Source organism: Chiloscyllium plagiosum, chromosome 23 (assembly GCF_004010195.1).
Source record: "Chiloscyllium plagiosum isolate BGI_BamShark_2017 chromosome 23, ASM401019v2, whole genome shotgun sequence".
In the NCBI taxonomy this organism is placed as follows: Eukaryota; Metazoa; Chordata; class Chondrichthyes; order Orectolobiformes; family Hemiscylliidae; genus Chiloscyllium; species Chiloscyllium plagiosum.
In genome coordinates this window covers 37,018,152-37,046,147 of record NC_057732.1, presented here as the reverse complement: position 1 = coordinate 37,046,147, position 27,996 = coordinate 37,018,152, and the positions used below count along the sequence as shown (strand labels likewise).

At 40.3% G+C, this 27,996-nt stretch overlaps 1 protein-coding gene across 3 annotated transcripts in view; it reads right to left on the bottom strand.

Moving 5' to 3' along the window:
* The window catches only part of cdhr5-rs (cadherin-related family member 5, related sequence), a 55,091-nt gene that overhangs the window by 7,180 nt on the left and 19,915 nt on the right, over positions 1-27,996 (bottom strand). For 2 of the 3 annotated variants that reach the window (XM_043713941.1, XM_043713943.1), the window contains 11 exons: positions 18,991-19,083; positions 15,672-15,758; positions 13,665-13,775; positions 12,230-12,400; positions 11,115-11,205; positions 10,559-10,665; positions 9,355-9,555; positions 6,695-6,826; positions 5,892-5,970; positions 4,532-4,719; positions 541-561 (listed from right to left, as the gene is read on the bottom strand). In XM_043713941.1, the coding sequence (XP_043569876.1) occupies positions 541-561; positions 4,532-4,719; positions 5,892-5,970; positions 6,695-6,826; positions 9,355-9,555; positions 10,559-10,665; positions 11,115-11,205; positions 12,230-12,400; positions 13,665-13,775; positions 15,672-15,758; positions 18,991-19,083 (1,281 nt within the window). The remainder of the gene's footprint in view (positions 1-540; positions 562-4,531; positions 4,720-5,891; positions 5,971-6,694; positions 6,827-9,354; positions 9,556-10,558; positions 10,666-11,114; positions 11,206-12,229; positions 12,401-13,664; positions 13,776-15,671; positions 15,759-18,990; positions 19,084-27,996) is intronic. The other variant, XM_043713942.1, reaches the window with a different exon arrangement.

Here is a 27,996-nt window from a genome sequence, read left to right as displayed (position 1 = left end):
ATACAATTAAATGGACAGAGCAAGACAAAGGAATAAATGGACTTTTCACACTCCAGATCAGAAAAGATCATTCTGATCCTTCAGACTAACCCTAGTGTCATAAATAGTACATAATTTTCCATTGAATTTCTCATCAAATATCTGTGCAATTCCCCTTAAAATTATTGATGTGATTGGACTCAGCCACTTCTATTTGTAGTCCTTTCCAAACTTTCAACACCTTGCAATGTTGTCTTTTTCTCTTAATTAGGTTCAATTTTTCACAGAAATCAATTCAAGAATTCTTTACAATATAAATGGATTTGATTCCGAGTTGTGTTCTATTGTGTCTAACCATTGACTCAACTGAGAAATGAACAGTTGAAATCCAACAAACTCAGTGGAGCCTGAATTTCAGGGCAGGTTTCACTTCCAAACTCATAGCTCCACTAGATTTGGTGAGTTTAGGCACACAGCCACCCAACTTATTGGTTCGTCTTTTTTAAATTTGAACTCACTGAAAGACCGAAACAAGAATGCACAACAATCCCACACACTCACCAGCTGGAACCACTTTAACCTCTGAGAAAAGCAGGTGGTGAATAAAAAGAAAATGAGGCAAGGAGAGAGAGAAAATGAGTCAGTTTGTTTTTTCCTCAGAGACAGTTCAGCACTTTAAATACATTTTAGACATGTAGACAACAAATGTGTTTTTTTCCAACTCCTCTCGAACAAGTTAGAATAAGTGACCTGTCTCCTTTACAGACCTAGCCTTAAGGTTACCATACTCCACAAAGGTCTGTTCTGCACATTGCCAGCACAGAGTTGGTGCCAAAGGAAGTATAATTCACCAATTTTCAATTCAAATTGGTGTTCAGTGGTTGCATTTGTCTATATTTACTATGTGGGCCCATCTAGTGTTGGTTAACTTGAAAGGTTTATGTTACATTGTTGGATGCTGCGTTAATAATTTCCTTCGCAAGAGAAAAGATTTTCAACTCCTAGGGAAGCTATAGGCCAATATTATCCATTTTATATCAGTTACATGTTCTTGTGGGTTAGTGATGTTCATCTGCCCTTCCTTACCTATTATGAATTGATAATTTTATACTCTGTTCCTATGCAATGAAGAGACACTCACAACTGTAAATCATTCTCATTCAACTCTACAAGTGTTTTTTAAATTGCTGTTTCCAAATAAGTCAGACTTAGAGTCATAGAGATGTACAGCATGGAAACAGACCCTTCGGTCCAACCCGTCCATGCCGACCAGATATCCCAACCCAATCTAGTCCCATCTGCCAGCACCCAGCCCATATCCCTCCAAACCCTTCCTATTCATATACCCATGCAAATGCCTCTTAAATGTTGCAATTGTACCAGCCTCCACCACATCCTGTGGCAGCTCATTCCATACACAAACCACCCTCTGCGTGAAAAAGTTGCCCCTTAAGTCTCTTTTATATCTTTCCCCTCTCACCCTAAACCTATGCCCTCTAGTTCTGAACTCCCCTATCCAAGGGAAAAGACTTCGTCTACTTATCCTATCCGTGCTCCTCATAATTTTGTAAATCTCTATAAGGTTATTCAAGTTCCCTCACATACTGGGATTTTAAATAAGAAAAGTCACAATACAACAGGAAGTAAGACTAAAAGAAAATTACAAAAATCCATAGAACTACTTTTTTTAAGAAAACTTGACCTAGAAATTCAGTGGGACCATGACAATTTGGACAAATGAGGATCCTATATCAAGGCAGGATAGGAGGGTAGGTCTGGGGGAGGTTGCTCTTCAGAAGGTCAGTATGGATTTGATGGGCTGAATGGCCTCCTTCTCACCCCAAATAGATTCTATGATATTGGCAAAGGTATAAAATGCCAGGCTCATGTCTGAAGTGGGTGTTAGGTGCTTGGCATATGTAAATAAGCCATTGTCTATTTATCAAAAGATACATTCAAGTAGTCCTTTAGTAATACAGAACTTGAGTATTGATAAAAAAAGATACTCAAAGCCTTTAGTCTTGCATTCAAGAAAATACCTAAGTAAAGGGAAAACATTATTTATACTATATGAGAGGAGAATGCTGTTGCTTTGCAAATAAAGTCTAATTGGTAGAGCTGTTGCAATGGATAATACGCCGCTCAATGATGCCTGCCAATTAACTGCTAAGCTTTCTTCAGATTTTAAACCAGGAAGATGACATTGATTGGTCAAGTCTTTGCCTTTCGAAATGAACCTGGCATTGACAGTCACCTATTTTGCTGAGTTAATACACTGTGGTGTGAGTGCACGTTCTTTCTGTTTGCAATGAACACGGTCCTGTGTATCTTTTAGTACAATTAGGTGTGCCTCACTTGATGAGTTTGACTGACAACCCTAAATTAGCTAACAAACAGCAAATCGCTTCAAAGTTTTGCGACAAACAAGGTACCAACTCAACCTGCTTGTAAAAGGTACAATCGAGTGTCCGAAATTAGATATGATTCAGCTATTGGAGAATGTTTGATAAATAATCCTGAGTCTGTGAAGAGCTATACTGACAGCTTAGGTTTGTCAAAATTTGTGTTGTCTGAAAATTTAGGTTGTCACTCATGGACTTACATTGCTGATTTGTATACATATCTATGCTACTAACAGAATAAAATCATAAGATGGCTAGCACTCAGAAGAAGGCCATTCAACCTATCCATGCTATGTTGGCTCTTTCCATGAATAACTCGGACGTCCCATTCCTCTGCCCTTTCCCCATGACCCTGCAAATATTCTCTCTTCAGGTGCTCATCCAATTTCCATCTAAACACCTCAACTCAATCTGGCTCCACTGCACTTTAGGCAGTGTATTCCAATCCTAATTATCTATGCTGTTAAAAAAATATGGTTTCTCAAATCACCTTTTTCTTTTGCCAATGACCTTAAATCAAGATCCTCTAGTTTTTGGCCCCTGGATCAAGAGGAACAGTTTCTTTCTAGCTACTCTGCCTAGATCTTTTGGGTGTTTGAATAACTTCATCATATGCCTCAACCTTCCCTTCCCTTAAGAGAATAACCTTAGTTTCTTCAATCAATGCACTTAACTGGAGTCTCTTATGGCTGGATCCATTCTCATAAATATTTTCTACTTTCTGCACCCTCTCTAAACTCTTTCCTAAAGTACTGTACCCAAAATTGGACACAACACTCCAGTTCAATCTGAACAAATTTCTTATGACTCCCCTCAGATACGCCTCCTAGAAGCGCAATCCAATCTAACCATTCTCTGGATAAACAAATTTCTTCCTGATTCCATTCTAGATTTATTGATAACTATACTATACTTTGGTCTGTAGTTCTGGTCTCCTTCACAAGAAAAAGTTTATTGAAAAATGATACAAAGCTGCAAAGAATGTATGCAAAGAAGACTGTACATAGGGATGTAAATTGGGTAAGTGATTGGACAACAAAGATGCTAACTCGAGCATAATGCAATAAGTGAAATTTTGCATACATTCAGAGGTGAGATTCAGAGGGATTTGGTTACTCATGTACACAAATCTTAAAAAGTTAACCTGCAAATACAACAAGTAATTTTAAGAGCAAACAATGCGGGAGTTTTTAATTGCAAGGGGTTTGTAGTATAGCGCAAGGAAATGTTGCTGCTATGGTATATGGCTTTTTTGCGACCACACCTGGTGTCCTGTGTTCAGTTTGTTGTCTGCTTATGAAAGGAATCTCCAGACATTAGAGGGGACAGCAAATGTTCACCAAACCCATTCTCCCTGGTACAAGAGGTTTGCTCAAGGCTGAGATATTGAGTTGACTGGAGAACTCGACCTCCCTCCATTTTACACTTTACAGGCCCATAAAAGGTCAGCATTATTCATTAGATAGGACTTTGCCTATAATTGCCTGCACTTGTTCTGATCGCCGGAGTGGCTTGAAAAAGAATTTTAAGGAGTATTGTTTCCTTCCTGGAGCTTGATTTTTATTTTGTTTTTGCCTCAGGCATCAAGGAAGGGGAAGGGGGTTAGGAGCGGCACAGTAGCTCAGTGGTTAGCACTGCTGTCTCACGGTTCCTAGGTGCCTAGGAACCTAGGTTCAATTCCAGCTTCAGGTAACTATCTGTGTGGAGTTGCACATTCTCCTTGCATTCATATGGGTTTCCTCCCATAGTTCAAAAATGTGCAAGTTAGGCGACTGGTCATGCTAAATTGCCCAATGTCCAGGGATGTGTAGGTCAGGTGGATTAGCCAGGGGAAATACAGGATTAGAGGGATAGGTTGGTGGGTGAGTCAGGGTGGGATGCTCTTCAGAGAGTCATTGTGGACCTGTTGGGCTGAATGGCCTGTTTCCATACTATAGGGATTCTATATAAGAGTCTGGTCATTTTCTGATTCATACAGTGCAGGACAGGCTTGATGACATTTTAGTTTGCTTGTAATAATATTTCTTCATTTATATATTTACTTTGCCTTAGTTTTCTCATTTTAAGAACATAATAAATTACAGCACCAAATGCCTTGTTTAGATATATCTTTTTACATACACAGAGAGGGTGAGACCACAGTATCTTACCACATTGGTATTTCGTTCTACTGCAACTGTGCTCGTTTGTCTATGTTGCTTCTGTCGACGCCTTAAGTTATATACAAGTAAGATAAATGCAACAATAAGGAGGAGGAGTAATATGGCAATGATTCCTCCCAATAATCCCATTTCTTTAGAGCTGTGCATCCTGCTTTCTTTGGGAAGTCCGGATGGAACTACAAAATAACAGGAGAAACATGTCATTGCATTACATAAGTTGATGAAGGATGAATTTAGCGGTCTGATAGCAATGGACCTTCCGGGGGAAATATCCATTTTTTTTATTTCTGTGCAAGATTTAGTTAACTTTCATACAGTCCTCACTATCATTAGAGTACACTTATGATTCAGTCCAATTTTAAGCTCAGCCACCACACTGTGAAACAGACACTTTTGTAATTGGAGGATGAAAAATCAGTAACTGCTGGTCCACAGTTCTCAGTTTTCCAAAGAAGATTTAGTGTATAAATATAAATATTGAGGGCTACTCCTTTAGAGAGAGATAATTGGTGCTGAGTTTAACTGGAGTCTCACCACACTTCAAGTGAGGGGTGAGGTTAAGAAGGCGGGACTTCATAGTAATTTCAGCCAAAGCATGAATTTAACCTGCACTGTTAGCATCATTGTGTATCACAAACCAGTTATGCAGCCAACTGAGCTAACACACTGCAGGATTTGCTGTCGGTCAGATTAGAGAACTCTGATCTGATGTTAAATAACCAAAGTCTCTGATGGCCTTTGGCCTTCCGTTACCAGTGTGGGGGCTCAGGCCTGGCACAAACCATGCTGCAGGACTTCCCATGAGATGTGGATAGTAATGGCTGGGTACTCCTAGCAAATGAATTGTTGCAAGTCAGCTTTAAATCCAAGCATTTCTTTCAAGTTATGAGCATGGCCTAAAAGTTGATATCTACCAGGCTGTCATTTGCAAGGTGCACTGCATTAACTCATAAAGGTGTTTTTTTGACAGCACCTTCCAAACACATTGCCTCTACCAGCTGGAAGGACAAAGGCAGCACACGCATGGGAACACTATTACCTGCAAGAGACATTACCGAGGTCCATCTAGTTTGCCTTCTACCATCCTGCTAGTCACATGGGAAAACAAAATTTGAGTTGTTGATTAATCACATAAAAATGAACTTATATACCAAAGTGTGTAGCAGACCTAGATATGAGATGAGGAATGCTTCAGTAATTGAGAGCTTTGAGCACCATAGTTCCAGAGTTGCCTGTTTCTCCCAAGCTTGGTACACTCACTGCACTTAATTTTTTGGGATGATTACCAGGTAATGCTATTTTGGTGTGATCATGGAGGAGAGATTGATAGTTTTGTTGAATGGCTTACCTGGCTGACGTGAGTGCAGAACCTCAACATTGACCTTGGTGCTGACCATGTCGCCCGATTCATTATCTGTTCCAACAATCTGTGCACATAGGTCAAATTTTAGTTTCTCTTTTGGAATGAAATATGAAAAGCATTTGATAACATATATTGTGAAAATTCATTCTGCTGACAGTGAATCAGTGATATAATAACTCAGGACAGTACTTGAGGCATAAAGAGGGAACAAAGAAGGAATATTCCACACAAAGACCTGTTGGCACACAGGACCATTCTGTAAAAGCTGATGATAGTGCCAAGACAGTCAGAGTAATGATGGTAATTAGAGAGATTCTTAGAAGAAAATGTTAAACTAGCAACAGAATGGTTAGCCTTCTTCTTGAATCGCAAGTAAAAATTTGAAAGTGGATTGCTAGGCTTCTTCAGAGAGTGATTTAAAGTCAACATAGTAACATATGGGCAAGGCAATAAACAGATGGCAGGTTAGCTTCTCTGAAGGGCATCAGGGAACTATCTGTGCTTTTATGACAAATTCAATAGTTACATGGAAATGGAAGCTTGCTGAGCATTGGGAGGCTCTGCTAGAGAGCCAACGAGAGATCTACATTACCCCTTTACAGGAAGGCCTACCCAGTCACACCAATCATGAGTGGTGAGGTTATTGGTGATCAAGGCACTGGAATCCTACTGAGAGCTGGTGGCCAATCAGAGGCAGGCAGGTCTTGTGCTACGGAATGGACAAAATCTTATTTTTTCCGAAATATTGCTACCCCATCTTTGAATATTCTGCCAGTCTCTACCCTTACCTGCAGCATGTACTTTTCATGTGCATGCAATCGATTAGTTCGAGCAAGTAGAAGCCCTTCCTGAGTGACCTGGTATAGCTGTGTGTGGTTGGACTGATTTGTCAGGGTGTAGGTAAGTTTCGGGTTTCTGCCCTAGGGTAACACAATGGGACAAAGTCAGGTGGAGGCATTTATATTAATCTTGTGCATTTGATCTTTTCCACTGCTGCCTTTATACACTTTTCAGTTATATTCCATTATAACATAAGAACAAGCAGCAGGAGTAGGCAATTCAGCTTCTTAAGCCTGCTCTGCTATTTAACATAACAATGGCCAATCTCATCTTGGCCTTAACTCTACTTTCCTGCCCGCTCTCCATAACCCTACAGTCTAAGCGTTAAAAATCTGCCCATCTATCTCCTCACGAAATGTACTCAATGAGCCAGCATCCACCACACTGTGTGGTAGTGAATTTCATAGATTCACAACCTATTGACAAAAGTTATTTGTCTCCATTTCTGTTTTGCATTTGCCCCTGCTTACCCTAAAACCACAACCTCCTGTTCTAGATTGCCCCACAAGAGAAACATAATTTCTATCTATATACTATCAAGCCCTTTTAGATAATAAAGTACGTGCCTTAATTTGATTTCCTCTGATTCTTCTAAACTCCAGACAGTATCGGCCTAAACTGCTCAATCTCAAAACAAACCTCTCATCTATGGAATCAACCAAGTGAACCTCCTCTGAACTCCAATACAACTAGACCCTGGAGTGTTTGGAATGAGGTTAGCCTGGTATAACTCATGAAATATGAATTCCCTGCATATGAGGGCTGGTAACCTGGTCCAATCAGAGAGTCCTGGCTGACAGATATAAATACGAGTATCAGGGGTTCTGTTCACTCTAGGAGCTAGCTCTGAACTAGCTGGGTCAGTGTCATGTATAGTGCATATATAAATAAAGGTTGACTTGCTGACAGGATAACGGCCTTCTTGGAGTTATTTCACATCCCTCCTTAAGTAAGGGGACCAAAATTGTGTACAATATTCCAGATGCAGTCTCACTATTGCCTTGTACAGTTGCAATACAATTACCAAGCTCATTTAACCGAAAGGGAATATATCCTGATCTGTGAACTTCTTTGATCACTTGATGAGATTAAAGGTCTTCAGTAAATTATGTTGACTTTGGAACAAGTTATAAGCACATATGAATTAGAAGCAGGTATAGGACATTCAGCTCCTTGATCCTGTTCAGCCACCTGGCAAGATCATGATTGATCTGATTGTCATCTCAAATCTACTTTCCTGTCTATAACATTTGGACTTCCACACGAATTAAGGATCTGTCTAACTCGACCTTAAAAATATTCAATGTCTCTTCTTCAATTGGTCTGTGCGGAAGCAAATTCACAAAGTACAACCCAATGAGAGAAATTAATTCTTGTCCATACCTTATATAGGATACCCATTAAAATTTATATGGTGTTCCCTTACCCTTGTCCCTCCCATTCAGGAAAATGTCCTCTCAACCTCCACCCTGTCAAGTCTCCTTGGGGGCCTAATATCAATAAGATCAGGGTAATAGGTCCATGGTGGAGTAAAATATCTATCTGCTTCCACTTTTAAAATGGATTATTTTTCAATTGTTTTCTCAGGAAGCTAATGATATAAAACTCCACTTTCCTTCTTTTGAAGGTTGTTAAATTTGCCTATCACCTACCAATGATTTCCTTTATCAAACCTCTTAGATCTCCTTAAGCTTCTTGATTCTAAAGAAAAGAGCCCCAGAAACTCTAGTCTCCCATCATATCTGAAGCCTCTCATCTTTGGTCTAATCTTTCAACTGAAAGAAATAAAATATTTTTGTAATAATCAGAGCTAATAGTCTATCTGTATTTGCTCTCTTCCTCTCCTTCAAAAGGCATCCTTGATAATTTGAGAATCACTGAATCATAGCTTACGCTGTGATATTGGTAGGGGACAGGGTGAGGAGGTAGGCCTAAATCTACCTCAGCTACAGTGGGAATCTAACCCCACAAAATTGGTATTATTCTGAACTACATGCGAGTTTTTTAGTCAGCTGAGTAAAATCTCATATCTCCATCTCACTCCCTCCCATCCTTTTATTGTTTAAAACACAACTGGATCAGAGAACCCAAACATCTGAACTCAAAAGAACATAAGTTAAATGTATAAGTCCTGGTATCGTTCTGGTATTTCTGCTCTATACCTCTATCCATTCCCCTTAAATATAATATATTTTTCTTGAGGTGTGAAGCCCAAAAACTGAACATCATATTTCATAACAAGGATAAAGCTTGTAGGGTTATGGAGGAGGGAGGATGTGACTAAGTGGGTAGCTCTTTCAAAGAGCTACTACAGGCATGAAGGGTCAAATAGTCTCTTCATACGAATCCATTAGAGATGAGGCCTGATCCAGTCTCTGTACAACTGAAGCATTCATGTCCTCACTTTGATATTTCAGCTTCCTTGAGATAAATGTCAGGAAAAAAACTGAGACAACTCTTCTCCTGTCTTCAAATAGTGTGTCAGATTGTTTATATCCACCCTAGCAAGTAGAGAGCACTGTAGTTTAATTTCTCTTCATTATCCCCAGCAATGGAAAGATAAGGGGATGAGGGAGGGCATATGAAAAATAAACATGATTTAACTCACGTTTTTGAAATCTTGGTCCACTGCTTTCACTAATAAGGGTTTATTTCCATAAGTCACTACCAGGGCAAAGGGGTTGAGTTGCTCCTGAACAAATCCTTTATACTCGATCTTGTTAAACCGTGGCCGATGACGATTCTGGACCAAGACACGAATCAACACCTTGGTCACTGTGTATTTACTAGAGTCATCCACTTGGGAGGCCTGGAGAAAAGAACATCAGAGTAACCCAGCTGTGCTCACCCCAGTGTCATAAAGACACTGTCCTTTTTAATTGCTGCTCACTCCTGGAATGAAAGTCAGTCCCAAAAGAAGTAATAGCATGGTAAGGGACAGCTAAACAACTTAATGGGCTGAAATACCCACCCTTGAGAATTGCTGGACAATCTGATCGGCATGAGGGAAGGAGATGGACTGGGCACTTAACATATTTATGTGCCCCTGCACCCATCCAAATTGATGTCCACCTTATGTCTCCCTATGTCTACTCTATCAAACCACTTTGCAACTGTTATTACCTCTATCAGGTGGATAGGCTTCTCTTTTCTAGAGAAAGCAATCCCAGCCTGCTCATGCTATCTTAACAATTATACGCACGCAATTCTGGTATGATCCATGTAAATCACTTCATAATTTGGAGACAAAAACTGTATGCAGCACTTTAACTATGATCAAATCAAGATTCAGTGTAGGTTTAACATAGTTTATTTGCTTTTCAAAGTGAGAAATCTTAGCCAAGTAATGGCAGGGTGCTCAGGCAAGGTTCCTGTTTGTGATTCTGCCCAGTGACTTCTGAGAGTCAATTGTGAATTTCATGTTTGACCATCCTTGATTGTAGTATAGAATTATGGTGCAATATCTGTCAATGATCATTGCCTAAACTCACACGTGAAGAAGGGTTGGTTGATTAATGTAAAAAAGAGCCTACATTGTCAACGGAGCCAAATCTAGCAAAGCCCTCGGGACAAGCGGGACTGTGCAGGACGGAGGAATGGAAAGGGGTTATTAATCTATCCAGCATCATTACCCACTACTTCGATCCATTCCTAACTGTACAACTGAAGGAGGGAAAGCTACGTCTGAGTTATTCATCAGCAGATAGTATCCAGTATATCACTTTTGGGTGGTTGCAGATTGGCCAGTTCAATCATTGTCACACTGGTTTTTTTTTTAAATTGTGAATCATGGCTGACTCTATTTTCTTTACCATGACTGTAAGAGAGAATGATGGATTTTGTATGTAGCTCCGGACTGGCCACCTCATCATTAGCGCTCCAGTAATATTGTTGATTTCAAATCTGCCATTATCACCACCTGCAGATGAGATAACAGTGAGACAACAGTGCCATTCTCCTGTTGATCCCAATCCCAAGTCTCCTGTTAATCTTCACTCAAACTCCCAGTGATGGCACACTGGAGCTATCCCACAAACCCCTGTCTAATTCTCCTACTAATCCCATACCAGATCCCCCTGCTAATGACCCAACCCCAGCTCTCTCTTTTCCCTCCCAATTCCACTGACTCCTGCCCCCACCCCTCCAGCTCTCTCTGACACTGACAGCTCTCTCCCAGATTACTGCATTCTCTATTACATCCCTACTCTCAGTATAAGTCTTTCAGTTATAATACCCTCTCTTATCTACCCCACCCTCAGTGCTACCAAATGGTGGGATTTTTATTAGCTGTTTTACTTCAAGCTACGTGAATTTTTTCTTAAAGAACAAGCAACTTGAATTGATTTGTTTATCTTTTAGAGTTCAGACCTTCAAGGATTGAGTATATAACTGGTGATTGAAGTCCTATGTCTCCATCCTCTGCTAATACGGAGCCCGGAGAGAGCTGGAGAGCGTGAAACTGTAATAGAAAAGAAACTGAAATGAGCAAAATTTGAGAATTTTGTATGTTTCAATAAGGTCACCGTTCATTCTTATAAACTGTAATGAATAAGGGCCTAACCTGTTTAGCCACTTTTGGTAAGTCAACCCCTTCATCCCAGGCATCATCCAACAGAATTTCTATTGAACCTCCTCCATCCTTCCCTATTGTAAACAGAACACTGGGACCAGCCTCACCAACACTGTTCAGTTGTAGCAAGATTTCCCTATTTTTAAACCCCAACCCTTGCAATAAAGCCCAAAATTTGATTTACTACTTGCTGTACCTGCTTGCTAATCTTTTGTGTTTCATATTTAAGAATACCCAGATCCCTCTACGCTGAACCTTTTTCCAGTCTCTCTGTATTTGAATAACAACTTGCATTTTGATTCCTCTTGCCACAGCATGTGAGTTCACTCTTTCATAGAATTCCTACAGTGTGGAAACGGGCCATTCAGCCCAACAAGACCACACCAATCCTCTGAAGAGTATCCCACATAAACCCATTCCTCTACCCTTATACTCTATATTTACCCCTGACTAATGCACCTAACCTACACATCCCTGAACACTATGGGCAATTTAGCATGGCCGATTCATCTGACCTGCACATCTTTCCTACATTAAACTCGATCTGCCAAGCTTTTGCCCATTCATTCAACATATTTACATTCCTTTGCATATTGCTTACATCATCTTCACAACAGGTCCTCTCTCCTATTTTTCTATAATCTACAATTTTGGATACATTACACTCTGCTACCTCCTTCAAGTTATTAATCTTGTTAGTAAATAACTGTGGCTCTAAGCACTGATCCATGTGGCACTTCATTAGTTATAAGTTTCCAACTTGAACAAGACCTACTAATCTTGGCTGTTTGTCTTCTGTGTGTTAACTAATCCTCAGTCCATGTTAATATGTCACCCCAGTATTATGAACTCCTATTCTGTGCAATATGCCACACATTATTGAATGCTTTCTTGAAAAATGACTGCCTCTTACCGGTAGCTTTGCCTCTGTGACATTTCCTGTGTAGATTGGGTTGACACAAATCCTGGATGCTCCATGCGACAGGAAATTGCAGGGAAGGAATCTTGGGTACTGGTCATCCCCATCTAACACGTTGATGTTAATTTTCGCTGTTGTGTTGTATCTCTCTTTGGTATTCACTTCCTATGAATAGGCACTGTTAGATTGGTGCAGGAAATGCTGAAGTACTGAGATTAACTTGGTTAATAAGGGAAGGACATGGTGGAAAGTCATAACAACAATGTAACCTGGACATTAAAAAGGGATCTGAAATTTCCTCACAACAGTTCCTGTTCCTTTACTGTATATCTGGTGAAATTATGGTTGTGAAGCTGGAAATATTCCAAGAATATTCCAAGCAATTTATAATTAATGATGAAATTAAAAACTCTAATGATAACCTGAATGATCTCTCCCCCCTTCCAATTCTCAACTGTTCCTCTTCAGTTTTCTGTTTTTGTTTTCTCTCTTTCTCTCCTTTTTCTATCATCCCTTCTCACTCATTCCTTGCTCATTTTTCTTTCTTTCACTCTCTTACATTCTTGTCATTGTCTTTTTTTTAAAAACAGTACTGCTGTCATGGATTCCTTCAATTTTTTGCATCCATCATATCCAAGGTCAAGTATTCATTCCACTTGCATTCTTATTGTGTTGAAATTTAGATTCCTATATCACCTCCTAATGCAAAGCATTCTTGGTCTACTCCTACTGTAGATTTCCTTCATTCATTCCTTCTTGTATTAACAGGACTTTCAATTTTTTGATTTATCATGCTACTTTCCTGTCCTTTACAAAGAGGCTGGTATTTGAATGGCCTTAGTCTATCGTTCAGACCAAAAGCTAGTTTACATAAAATCTTAGCTTTTAATCCGCCTCAAATCAGCTGCTCCCTCATAAACCATCCAGAGTGGGGAAAAGTCTCAAATCACTTTCTAAGGGACCCATTTCATAAGAAATATCACCCCTCATAATCTCCGTATCATTGTGGATATCACTGCTATTATCTTACTGTCACTGCAAATACCATCTCTTCTGTCTCAGAAGTAACAGGGATATTACTCACAATATTGAAATAGCCCTGCAGATACCATCCTCACAATTTCAATATTACAGCAGATACCAAATATGATATCTCATACTCAATGTCATCCATGAATTCAGACCCATTACAGATATTACCACCACTTGCGCAAAATCACCGCAGATATCACACTCACTGTCTTAGTATCAATATGGATATAACCCAGCTGTCTCAGTCTCAGTGAAGAAATTATCCCCAGAATCTCAGTATTATCCTGGATATCAGCTCCACTATCCGATGCACCTTAATTGTACTTGCTGTTTGTTAAGAAACTGCAGACAATGCCTCATCAACTGAAAAAGCTCGATGCAAAAATTAGATTCATACCATGGCACAAACCATCAGCTCCAATTCATTTTTCACCTCAAAGTCCAGTTGCTGGGCCAACTGGACCTTTCCACTGCTCGGTAAGTTGATTGTGAAGAATTCTGCATCACTCTACAACAAAAGGACAGAGTTTGAAAAGAACAATAGACTTCACCCATCCATCAGCAGGTGAGAAGCTTCTCATCAGATATACATCTTTCTCCTTTCCCGACCTCTATTTTCTCTCTGTCTTGCTTTCTCTATCTATTGCAACATTTTAGCCTCTGTCTGTTTGATTTTACTATGACCATTAATCCTTTCAGTTTCTGCTCTTTCCCCTCTTGAACTGCTACAAACTCTTGCTTACATTTCCCAGCCCCACTCCCCCGTGCCAATGAATGTTCTCTTGTTTCTTTTATTTTGAAGCAAAGACTCAATACAACATCTCCAAATCCTGCACCTGTTCTTCCAGGGTCTTAGAGTGTGGAGTCATTCCCTCTCTCAGTCCATTTTTATACCTATAATATTAGGAATGGGAATCACCTAACAATGTTTATTGATTCCTCTAATTACTGTTCGTCATGTTTCCACCTTGTCACTGTCATACTCAATGGGACCCTTTGGCTAGGATTCAAACTAGAATCCCCATGATGAATTTAAATTCCAGCTGGTGGTTTCAGGATTGGGAAACAGGTAGGGAAAGTGAGAGCAAGGAAGTTAGGTGAGCAGCTGATAGTTCCACAGGCATATCAGCCATCTTCAAAAGATGAATTTCAGGCAACTTGTCAGCAGTGGCTTGAGGATGGACCCTAGGATTGAAGGGAGTGATAGGAGTTGGAGGCTGTTGGGGTTTGGCAAGGAGCAGCAAAGGGTTGGGGCAATCAGTCCTACTATTTGGAGTACTACCATGGAATCTACTGTTGCTGACAAATATCTTCCCAGTCAACATGTGCTGTCAAATATTGAAGGAAGCAGGTTTAGCTCCTGCTGCATGAAGTCCAACTCCAGCAGAGAGGGATTATTGCTTACTAAGGACACCTGAAAAACAGGTGTATTCTGATAATGGGTCAAACATCTTTTAGCTATTTTTTTGGGCATGGAACATTGATCTTGAAAACTGACCCTGTGCCCACATTTTACACTCCAAAGCAATGAGATCCAACTCCTACTCATACATTGCTCCCTGCCCCCACTTTAATAGCACAGCAATGAATGTAGTGAGTACAGCCAGTCCGTACATCTCTTCCATTGCCATTGATATGTACCCCAGGGTCAACCAGATCATCATTCTCAATGCCAACTCTCTAATCCAACTTGCCACAACTTTCTGCCTCCTTCTGCAACCAAGACTAAGAACTCCTCACAATTTAAGGAACTGATTGCCACAGATTGCAATATATTGTGTAATATACTAACTAAATCATACTGACTAGCGAGACTCCATGCAGGTGGGCATATGGGTTATGACATAATATTTTCTGATGCCCAAATTTATGCTAGTTATGTGATTTTTGTTTACAAAAAACAAGCTTTCAACATTGCTAGGCCTTGTGAAATTAAACAATAGACACCAACTTAAAGACCCACAGAAGGTACAGAGGGCTGATTGCTATTACATTTCTTCCCTGGAAACTAAAACAAAATTCAAGAATATTTTGCCCAAGCTCACACCCCTTTGGAGAGAGATTAGGGCAAATCACACCCGTACAATGGGCTAGGTGACCTCGTTAGGTACAGGAAAGATTCTATGTTGTCTCCTATTTGCAAGAGATATTTGGGATCGAAAAGTGTGGCACTGGAAAAGCACAGCAGGTCAGGCAGCATCCGAGGGGCAGGAGAGTCAATGTTTCGGGCAATGTCGACTCTCCCGCTCCTTGGATGCTGTTTGACCTGCTGTGCTTTTCCAGCATCACACTTTTCGACTCTGATCTCCAGCATCTGCAGTCCTCACTTTCTCCTGAAAAAGATACTTGCCCGACTCCTCAACAGGACCATTGTTTCAATTGCAACTCTTAATATTTCACCTACCGTTGCTCCATCAATGATGTAGATGAGGTCGTCTCCATCCCTGTCATTTGCCTTTATTGTGAAGACAACATTGCCAACTTGGGTTAACTGTGAGTGTGGGGGAAGGAAAAATAAAAACAGTTTAAAGATGCTTCTGAATGTTGGGTGGTTTAAAATCCAAAAATGTCAGAGGCCAAATGGTATTTGGCTTGAAGGGAATATTGAAGAAGAAAAAAAAATGTACTTGAATTTACATAGCACCATTCATGACACCAGGATATCCTACAGCACTTTACAATCAATTTCTTTTTGAAATGTATTTTCCATTGCAATAAAGCAGCCAACTTGAGCACTACAAGTTCCCACAAACAGTAATGAAATAATAATCATATCTGATTTAATGATGGTAGATGAGGAAAAATATTGGCCAGGAGAATTCCCCTGTTCTACTTCTAGATGACGCCACAGGATTTTTTGCAACCATCGAAGAGGTCAGATGGGGCCTTGATTTAACACCTTCATTTGAAAGGTCAAAGTGAGGACTGGAGATCAGAGTTGAGAGTGTGGTGCTAGAAAAACGCACCTGTTCTGGCAGCATCTAAGGAGCAGGAGAATCTACGTTTCAGGCATAAGCCCTTCATCAGGAATATGGATATATTCCTGATGAAGGGCTTATGCCTAAAACGTCAATTCTCCTGCTCTTTGGATGCTCCCTGACTAGCTATGCTTTTCCAGCACCACACTCTCAACCTTCAATTGAAAGTCAGCACTTTGAAAGGTACAGCACTGTTTCAGCTGTCTCTCAGAATTACTCCCCAGTGGAGTAATGCGCTGGAAATCAAATTCCACAATTCTGGTGAAATCACAAAAGTTAAAGATTTGTTATAAAGTTTAGGATTCCTTAATTTGCCTGACATTCAGATGTAAGTTGACAGAAAGCCAGGAAACTAACCAGGTTACTGAACGTTATCAAGAATTACTGCTTATTATAGAATCCCTACAGTGTGAAAACAGACCATTCAGCTCATATTGACCCTCCAAAGAGCTTCCCACTCAGACCCATCCCATCCGTGTAACCCTGCATTTTCCATGGCTAACCCACCTAGCTTGCACATCCCTGGACATAACGGGGCAATTTAACATGGCCAATCCACCTAACCCGCACATCCCTGGATATAATGGGGCAATTTAACATGGCCAATCCACTTAACCGGCACATTTTTGGATTGTGGGAGCAAAACAGAGCACCAGGAGGAAAACCACACAGACACAGGGAGAATGTCCAAACTACACAGACAGTTGCTCAAGGGTAAAACTGAACTCAGGTCCATATTACTGTGAGGCAGTAGTGCTAACCCCTGAGCCATATAGATGGAGGGAAAAGTAGAAAATAATTCAGTGGTTTCTATTTATAGGATCTGCTCAGGTGGTTTTTATTAATCAGAATGTTGTTTCTCAGTCTTTCTGCTCTGGATGCCTTCACTGGTTTAGAGGAAATACAGGATGTCTGTTTCATACTTCTAAAAGTTCTTTGATGTATTCATTAAAATCCACAGCATACAGCAACTTCTAAAGGAAAAATACCCTAGTTTTCTTAAGGTTTGATGTTGCTGTTATTGCAGAAAACAGCAGGAGTGTCTGAGCTGGTGAAGATCTGAAGGCTGTTCACAGCCCCAAGTTGTTCAGCTACTTGAGATCCAATTACATAGTTGTTGAAGGCAGAAAGCTTTTGTCAGTGATAACCAGTCACTAGTTCACAGACCATTCAGCTACTTGTTGTCAGCTGAATCTCCAGATGAACACACCCCTCAGCTCCTACTCACCTGCAAACTATATTGCAGTTATTGTTTGGACAAGTAACAAAGAAGATTGATGAGGGCAGAGCGGTAGATGATCTATATGGACTTCAGTAGGGCGTTCGACAAAGTTCCCCATGGGAGACTGATTAGCAAGGTTAGATCTCATGGAATAGAGGGAGAACTAGCCATTTGGATACAGAACTGGCTCAAAGGTAGAAGACAGAGGGTGGTGATAAAAGGTTGTTTTTCAGACTGGAGGTTTGTGACCAGTGGATGCCACAATGATCAGTGCTAGGTCCACTACTTTTCATTATCTATATAAATGACTTGGATGTGAGCATAAGAGATATAGTTAGTCAGCTTGCAGATGACACCAAAATTGGAGGTGTAGTGGACAGTGAAGAAGGTTACCACAGATTACAACAGGATATTGACCAGATGGGCCAATGGGCTGAGAAGTGGCAGATGGAGTTTAATTCAGATAAGTGTGAGGTGCTGCATTTTGGGAAAGCAAATCTTAGCAAGACTTATACATTTAATGATAAGGTCCTAGGGAGTGTTGCTGAACAAGAAGTGCAGGTTCATAGCTCCTTGAAAGTAAAGTCACAGGTAGCTATCATAGTGAAGAAGGAGTTTGGTATGCTTTCCTTTATTGGTCAGAGTATTGAGTACAGGAGTTGGGAGGTCATGTTGCGTCTGTACAGGACGTTGGTTAGGCCACTGTTGGAATATTGCGTGCAACTCTGGTCTCCTTCCTATCAGAAAAATGTTGTGAAACTTGGGGTGACCTTATAGAAGTTTATAAAATCATGAGGGGCATGGATAGGATAAATAGACAAAGTATTTTCCCTGGGGTGGGGGAGTCCAGAACTAGAGGGCGTAGTTTTAGGGTGAGAGGGGAAAGATATAAAAGAGGCCTAAGGGGCAACTTTTTCATGCAGAGGGTGGTACATGTATGGAATGAGCTGCCAGAGGAAGTGGTAGAGGCTAGTACAATTGCAACATTTAAAAGGCATTTGGATGGGTATATGAATAAGAAGGGTTTGGAAGGGTATGGGCTGGGTGCTGGCAGGTGGGACTAGATTGGGTTGGGATATCTGGTCGGCATGGACGGGTTGGACCAAAGGGTCTGTTTCCATGCTGTACATCTCTATGATTCTATGACTCTAAGTAGCTTTGTTAACAGTGCTTGCAATGAGTATCATGTTCTTTGCTTTTGAAAGCTGCAATAATCCTTCTACAATGCTTGGTTTTTAAAACAGTTCTTTTCTCATTTCAGTCTACAATTTAAGATACAGAAAATTAATTAGACACTGTCTTTACAGAGCACCTACCTGGATTAAGTGCTCAAGCCCCAGCATAGACTTGTCTAGTCTCTAAAGGTGGATGTAAAAGTTTCCTGTGGGATCTTTCAGTGATTACACTGCAAGGGAGTACTATACTGTTTGTAAAAGACTTCGGAACATCCTGAGATTGCAAAGGGTGCTTTATAAATGCAAGTTCTTCTTCTTTAATGTTTTATACATAAGTCAGTCTCTCACCTCACTGATGTTGACTTGCTGAACACTTTCTTTAAGGAACATTGGTGGATTGTCATTCTCATCAAGTACCTGCACCATTAGTCTGTAGTGGATCTGCAAATGGACAAAAACATACATTTATTGTTGAAGTTACAGGTGGAGAAACATCAGCATTTGAGCAAATGCAGGAACTCAATCAATCAAATCTACATCTTGCTTTCTATCCATCTTTCTCCAGTGTTTTGTTTCTTTCCTATGGAGTTGCCATGATGGGTTATTGGAATCTGAACGTTCTCTCTGCAAACATGATGGAATTTGATTTCACAGATAATTTTAAAAGAGACTTGGATGACTAATAGAGGATGAAGATACTAACAGGGTTACAGACAAACTGAGGGACATGGGATTAAGCAGAGTACTTCAAGAGAATTCACATTCAATGGGCTGAATAGCATCTTTCTGTGCTGTAACTTTCTCTTCTGTGAATTAAGATTACCCCGACCCTGATGGAAGAGTTTACTGGAAATCAAGACTTATCATTCCACAAGTACTCACAAATGTGAAATGTGACTTACTCACTACAATGGTTAAAACCTGACTTTGATCACTATATGAGATGAAAGAAACATTAACTGAGTTCCATCAATGAACAGGAAAACAGAACTTAGTTATCATAACAAACTTATCCACGAACTGGGCAAAAATTAATCCTTTATTACTAATATGCAAAGTTAAACCACCCCCTCTTTAAATCTAAGCATGCACACATTCATTCACAAATGGGATGGACAAGGTAGTCAAGGCAAACAGATTTTCAGAAATATAATGGAGGATAATGTAGGAGAATGGATCAAAGTCTGTAGACCAAGATTCCAAATTGAAAAGAGTAATGAGAGAACTTTCTTAGGTTTTGGCAATGATATCACATTGCTCTCAATCACCGTGATCCTCAATTCAGTACCTGGTCAGTTGGATGTGGTTTGAGTTAATAGTTTTCTTTCTTTTCACATAGAAGGAGAGAAAGAGAGACCGAAAATATCTCGCTTGCTTGCAGACCTTTTGGAGGTCTTAGTCCAACAGGTGTCTCTCTTCTCAGTTCTGTGACCAACTGCTAATTAGAACCAATCCAAATTCTGTTGCCGAGCAGCTTTTTATCTTCAACCCAAAAGAACTTGGAAGTCTCATAAAAGTATGAGATACAGTTTTTTGAAAAAAATTACATGACCTTGTATAATAAATAAGTGACCATACTGTTCCACTTTTTCTTCAAGTTGTAAGAAAAAAATCTCATTCATTGTCTGCAACAAAGCAGTTTCAAATTTCCATTTATCAGTTTAACTAAAATATCTGTAATCCTCACAAAGCCCATAAGGCACAAGACAATCTGTTCCAAGGTTGAATAAAAGATTGAGGAGAAGATGAGAAAGAGCAGAAGTCAACAAAGTTAGCTTAGATTTTAAAAGCCTGAGGATCAGAGGAAGGGAAGTTGGCCAGATTATTGGGGAGCTTGATAGATTGGAGTAATGAATTTAAACTTTAACAAAATGGAGATGGAAGATTGTAGATGGCAAATTTATAACTTGGTAGGAACAAAAGAAAAATGTTCTTAGAAATATTAACTGTGATAATATATGTCATTCAGCTATAATGCGTGTTTCATTAATGCAATTTCACTATAACACGATTGATGAAATGGGGACACTCTCTATAGCACAAATTTTAAAGCATATATTGGTTATGACACAATTCTGACTCCGTTAATTGAAATGATGCCGCTATTACGTGATTTTCTTATAATATGGGGTTGCATGAGAATGGAACTACCATGTTATAGCAGAACTGACTATATTGAACAATCATAGAGCACAGTATGAGGCCATTTGACTCACCAAGCCTGTACTGGCTCTTTGAAAGACTTGGATCATTAACACTACGTTTTTGCTCTTTCCCCTAATTCCTGGCATTGTTTCTGTTCCAAGTATTTGTCCCATTCATTCTGAAAGTTATCATTGAATTTACATCCAGCATCCTTGCAGGCAGTGAATTCCAGAACTGTAGGTCCCTCATCTTTGCCCCAGATCTTTTGCCAATTACTCTCTACCCTATCTAATCAAGAATATTTTTGATTTCTTAAACAAACTTACATTCATATCTCTATAACACAATCCCTACCATCAAATACCTTGTTAGAGCTGGTGCTGATGCAGGGAGTGGTTAGAGCCTGGATGTTGGATAGTTAATGCAGATTCTTATTTGACTACATTCACGATTAGACAGAAAAGGACACAGAGTTGGGGAGAATTTAGGTAGGTCAGAGGAGGAGCATGCTTTGTCTATTGTCCTAAGTAAGATCCAGAACCTAGTCATGGGTAGCATAGGTAAGTTCATGCTGGGGAAGGGCAAGTCTCAGACATGATGGGCAAAGTGTTGAAAATAATAAGCAGATACATTACTCTCAGAACATGGATAAGAGAAAATATTTCTGGTGAGGAGGTGGGTAGTGGGAGACCAAAACTAGAGGCCATAAATACAAAATAATTACCAATAAATATAACAGGGAATTACCAAGAAACTTCTTTACCTAAAACGTGGTTGTAATATGCTACACAAGGATGTTGAGCTGATTAGTATAGATGCATTAAAGGGAAGACCAGATTAATATAAAGAAGATCAGGTGAAGTAAGGTGAAAGAGAAATCATGTTAAGCATAAACATTGGCATAAATCTATTAGATCTTTCTATGCTGAAGATGTAACTTTATGTAATTGCTTCAACCCAGACTATTCTGACCTTTTAAACTAAAGTTTTTTTTTTTAAAAGCCTCAAAAGCAATAAAACATGACTGTTGCAGCTTACTTCAGGATGTACCTTTGGGTTGGTAATACCTCACATTGTAGATGATATGAAACATGTTTGAGTTTCAGTTTAATGTGGGCCATGCCATTATATTTTAGCTCTTGATAACCCACCCTTAGACAAATGCTGATAAGCCATTTCTCGGAGATAGGCACCACCTCATGGGCTTCACACATCAGCTGCAGAAAAACTGACCAGCATGGAAATAAAGTTTGAAAACTACTAGCAGAGCTACAGGGCTCACTATGACACAGAACATTACAGCACAGTACAGGCCCTTTGGCCTCGATGTTGCGCCAACCTGTGGAACCAATCTGAAGCCTATCTATCCTACACTATTCCATTTTCATCCATATGTTTATCCAATGACCAGTTAAATGCTCTTAAAGTTGCCGAGTCTACTCCTGTTGCAGGCAGGGCATTCCAAGCCCCGACTACTCTTTGAGTAAAGAAACTACCTCTAACATCTGTCCTTTATCTAACACCCCTCAATTTAAAGCTATATCCTCTCGTGCAAGCCATCACCATCCAAGGGAAAAGGCTCTCGCTGTCCACCCTAACCCTCTAGTTATCTTATATGTCTCAATTAAGTCACCTCTCAACCTTCTCTCTAAGAAAACGGCCTCAAGTCCCTCAGTCTTTCTTCAGAAGACCTTCCCTCTATACCAGGCAACATCCTGGTAAAACTCCTCTGAACTCTTTCCAAAGCATCCACATCCTTCCGATAATGCAGTGACCAGAACTGTACACAATACTCCAAGTGCAGCCGCACCAGAGTTTTGTACAGTTGCAGCGTGACCTTGTGGCTCCAAAACTCAATCCCTCTACCAATAAAAGCTAATACACTGGATGCCTTCTTAACAACCCTATCAACCTGGGTGGCAACTTTCAGGGATCTATGTACATGGACACCAAGATCTCTCTGCTCATCTACGCTACCAAGAATCTTACCATTAGCCTAGTACTCTGTATTCCTTTTGCTCCTTCCAAAGTGAATCACCTCACACTTTCCACATTAAACTCCATTTGCCACTTCTCAGCCCAGCTCTGCAGCTTATCTGTGTCCCTCAGTAACCTGCAACTATCACAATCAGTACTAACCACAATTCTACCGACCTTAGTGTCATCTGCAAATTTACTAACCCAACCATCTACACCCTCATCTAGGTCATTTATGAAAATGACAGACACTGGTGGCCCCAAAACAGGTCCTTGTGGTACACCACTAGTAACTGAATGCCAGGATGAGCATTTCCCATCAACCATCAACCTCTGTCTTCTTTCAGTTAGCCAATTTCTGATCCAAATTGCTAAATCACCCTCAATCCCATGCCTCCATATTTTGTGCAATAGCCTACCGTGGGGAACCTTATCAAATGCCTTACTGAAATCCATATACACCACATCAACCACTTTACCCTCATCCACTTCACTAATCTGATTCATTACTAGATCTAGCATAGCATTCCCTTTATTATAAGATTGTTTGCATAAAACAACCTTAGATACTTTCAAAAAGCACTCTACTTGTTCTGAAATATAGTAGTCTGCTTATCCCAATCGATATGCAAGGTAAAATCCCCATGGAAACCACTCATCTCAGTTGATTGATGATGGAAGGGATGTAGATGTTATATACATAGACTTTAGTAAGGCATTTGCTAAAGTTCCCCATGGTAGGCTGATGAAGAAGGTGAAGTCACATGGGGTCCAGGATGCTCTAACTAGATGGATAGAGAACTGGTTGGGCAACAGGAGACAGAGAGTAGTAGTGAAAGAGAGCTTCTCAAAATGGAGACCTGTGACCAGTCGTGTTCCACAGGGATCTGTGCTGGGACCAATGTTGTTTGTGATATAAGTAAATTATTTGGAGGAAGGTGTACGTTGCCTCATTAGCAAGTTTGCAAATGACACTAAGATTGGTGGAGTAGCAGATAGTGAAGGTGACTGTTAGAGAAAACAGCAGAATATGGATAGATTGGAGAGTTGGGCAGAGAAATGGCAGATGGAGTTCAAATGGACAAATGTTGAAGGTTATGTCAGAGTACAACAGGACCTTGATCAGAAGGGGCTGGTGGGCCGAGGAATAGCAGATGAAGTTTAATTTAGATACGTTTGAGGTGCAGCATTTTGGAATTTGCAAATCTGGGCAGCACAGTGGCTCAATGGTTAGCACTGCTCCCTCACGGCACCAGGCTCAATTCTGCCCTCGGGCGACTGTCAGTGTGGGGTTTGCACGTTCTCCCAGTGTCTGCGTGGGTTTCCACTGGGTGTTCCAGTTTTCTCTCTTAGTCCAAAGACATGCAAAATAGGTGGATTGGCCATATTATTGGCTAACTTACCTATAGAGTTCAGGGATGTGCAAAGTAGGGGGAATGAACCTGGGTGGGATACTCTTCAGACGGTTAGGGTGACCTGTTGGGCTGAATGGTGTGTTTCCATATCACAAAGATTCTATATATAGCGCAGGACTAATAAACTTAAGAGTAAGATCCTGTGGAGTGTTGCCAAACAAAGAGACCTAGAGGTTCAGGTTCATCGTTCCTTGAAAGTGGAATGGCAGGTAGACAGGATAGTGAAGAAGGTGTTTGGTATGCTTGCCTTTATTGATCAGAGCATTAGTAGAGGAGTCGGGAGATCATGTCGCTATACAGGACATTGGTTAGGCCTCTATTGGAATACTGCACTCGATTCTGGTCTTCCTGTTATAGGAAGGATATTGTTAAACTTGAAAGGGTTCAGAAAAGATTTACAAGATGTTGTTAGAATTGGAGATTTGAGCTATAAGGAGAGGCTGAATAGACTGGGATTGTTTTCCCTGGAACACAGGAGGCTGAGGGGTGACCTTATGGAGTTTATAAAATCATGGGGGGCATGGATAGTGCAAATAGACATAATTTTTTCCCTGGGGTAGGCGAGTCCAAAACTTAGGGCATAGAGTCATAGAGATATACAGCATGGAAACAGACCCTTTGGTCCAACTTGTCTATGCCGACCAGATATCCCAACCCAATCTAGTCCCACCTGTCAGCACCCGGCTTATATCCCTACAAACCCTTCTTATTCATAATCCCATCCAAATGCCTTTTAAACGTTGTAATCGTACTAGCCTCCACCACTTACTCTGGCAGCTCATTCCATACATGTACCACCCTCTGCGTGAAAAAGTTTCCCCTTAGGTCTCTTTTATATCTTTCCCCTCTCGCCCTTCTTAAAGAAACATAATAAATCTCAGGAAAGACAATGGGACAAGTCATTGGCCTGACAGTCCCAGGAGATGATGAATTGTAGTGGGGTTTGAGACAATAATGAAGGCGAGCCTGCAGCAGGAGGCAGCAGACTGTGCCTGAGATAACACCCTGGATGTATTATGCTCCTCAGTGGCACCACTTACTATTGGAGTGATTGAAGGACAGGCTGTTGTCAGAAAAACACACATCTGTATATAGAACATAGAAAAGTACAGCACAGAACAGGCCCTTTTGCCCATGATGTTGTGCCGAGGTTTAATCCTAATGTAAAATATAGTAATTTAACATACGCACCCCTCAACTCACTCACTCAATGCATTCCATGCATTCACAACTCTCTGCATAAAGAACCTACCTCTGACATCTCCTTTATACCTTCCTCCTAATATCTTCAAACTATGACTCCTTGTACCAGTCAATCCTGCCCCGGGGAAAAGTCTCTGACTGTCTACTCTATCTATTCCCCTGATCATCTTATAAACCTCTATCAAGTCACCCCTCATCCTTCGCCGTTCCAATGAGAAAAGGCCTGGCACTCTCAACCTATCGTCGTACAACCTATTCTCCATTCCAGGCAACATCCTGGTAAATCTCCTCTGCACCCTCTCCAAAGCTTCCACATCTTTCCTAAAGTGAGGCGACCAGAACTGCACACAGTACTCCAAATGTGCTCTTCCCAAGGTCCTGTACAGCTGCAACATCACCTCACGACTCTTGAACTCAATCCCCCTGCTAATGAACGCTAATACACCATAGGACATCTTACAAGCTCTATCCACCTGAGTGGCAACTTTCAAAGATCTATGAACAGAGACCCCAAGGTCGGTCTCAATGCACTTGCTGCCAGATTGTGTCATACATCTTCCTATAGTCCATGCCACTCAGATGTAAAGGAGATTCCACCCAATAAGTTTAATTGGACATTTTTGGTCTTAATTCAAAAGTATTTCCTTAACTATACATATTCATGGGATATGTAAGGCCCTATATAAGAGCCAGTTCATTCTTTCTTTCCATCTGATGGAGATGTATAAGTTTATGTGAGGCTTTTGATAAAACTAATTTGAAAAGCATCATTACTTTCATTTGTTGCTGAATCAGGGACTATTGTGTCACCATTATCTTACCAGGGCATAGGGCTGCTCTATCATTAGAGGGGGATGTCTAGTGGTGGTTTAATCTGAGGGCAACCGTACCTCAGACACAGGGAGAAGTTGAGAAGAAGAGACCGTCATGATAACTTCAGCCAGTGCAGGAATTGAACTCATGCTGTTGGTGTCACACTACTTCACAACCAAACCCCCCACCCACCCAAATGAGCTAAATACTTAACTGAATCAGTGATATAAATTTGCTAGAAGAACAAATAGGTAGTTTCTGAAGAATTGTTTTATGCTGAGGCTCATTAGAACATGGAATATTTGACTAAAACAATGGTGGCAAGATAATAGCAGTTGTTAAGATAAAATTGGATAAATATTTTAAAAATGAAAAACACAAGAGGTATTGGGAAAACTCTCTTTCAGTTAGTTAACTTAGGTAAAATAAACTGAATGGTGTCCTTGTGTTTTATGAAATTATATGATTCTAAGTTATGTGAATTCCCACCAGCAGACTGATCGAAAACTGAATAATTCCTACTAGTCTGGCCAGAATGCAGACAAATATATTATATTGGGATAGGATGTATACACAGCTAGACATCTGATTTTTTCCTCTGTTTTTCCTGCAATCTAAACTCCTTTAATGATGCTGTAACTTATCTGTGGCCAAACATTTTGCTTGCTGCATTGGTTTCTGGGCTGCCTGAACTTATGTTAATCCAACAAGACACCCATGTGACAGGCACGGTCAGCTGGTGGAATAGTAATCAGGCCAACACCTCAAACTGAAGCAGACCCCTACCAGTACTCTGGCTGTGGCCAGTTCACTTGATAGCTTAATCTATGCCATAATGTCCCTACCTCTGGACTGGGAGGCCTGGGTTTACATCCTACCTCCTCTCGAGGTGCATAATAACATCACTGAACAGACTGATTAGAAAAATAGGTTAAAATTAAAAGAAATATAGGTAACAATACAGAAGGAAATGATATGGTTGATTGTTCTGTGGAAGTTTCCTCATTGCAGCTATCTACTTTAACCTCATTTCTCCACCTTTGACTTATTTGCTTTCCTTTTAGGAAGTGTTTATCTGACTATCTCTCAAATGCTTCTTATGATACTCAATATGAAAAGTTTTTTTCTCATCTTCTCTTTTGTGAGACAGCTATTTAGACAAACAGTCTTTCTCTTTTCAGTACTTGTGAGAAATAGAACAATTACATGTTTTAATACACCAAATTAAAATAGTTATTTATTTTATGGATGGCAAACAGTTAATGTTGCTCAAAAATAAAGCTCAAATGTGGTTTCAGTGTATTCAAATTGGAGCTGCTCAAAGGGTTGTTTTGGGTGGTAAGAGAGAGTGAAAGCACCTATACAATTATTAACAACTGAAAATGTGATTCAATATTATTGACATGATGTCATCCAGGTTACAAAGCCCAGTGAATGTACATAACATCAGAATAAATTACAGAAAATATAACTTTGTCATCTATCTTATAATGACACTTATTTCATAAAAGTCAAGAACGCAGTCACTATATAATCATCTTTCATTCATAACTTGTCCATATATCCACAAAACAATAATGCTTTCATAAAGTTGGAGAACTCTAACATTGACTCCCCTGGGCTGTAGGGTGCCCAGGCAGAAGATGAGTGTTGTTCCTCAAATTTGCGGTCTGATTCACTGTGGCAATGGAGGATGGTCATGTCAGAAAGGGAATGGGAAGGGGAATTCAAATGGGCGGTGATTGGGAGGTCAGGTTGGCCCTTGCGGGTCTGGCTGAGATGATTAGCAAAATGTTCCCTA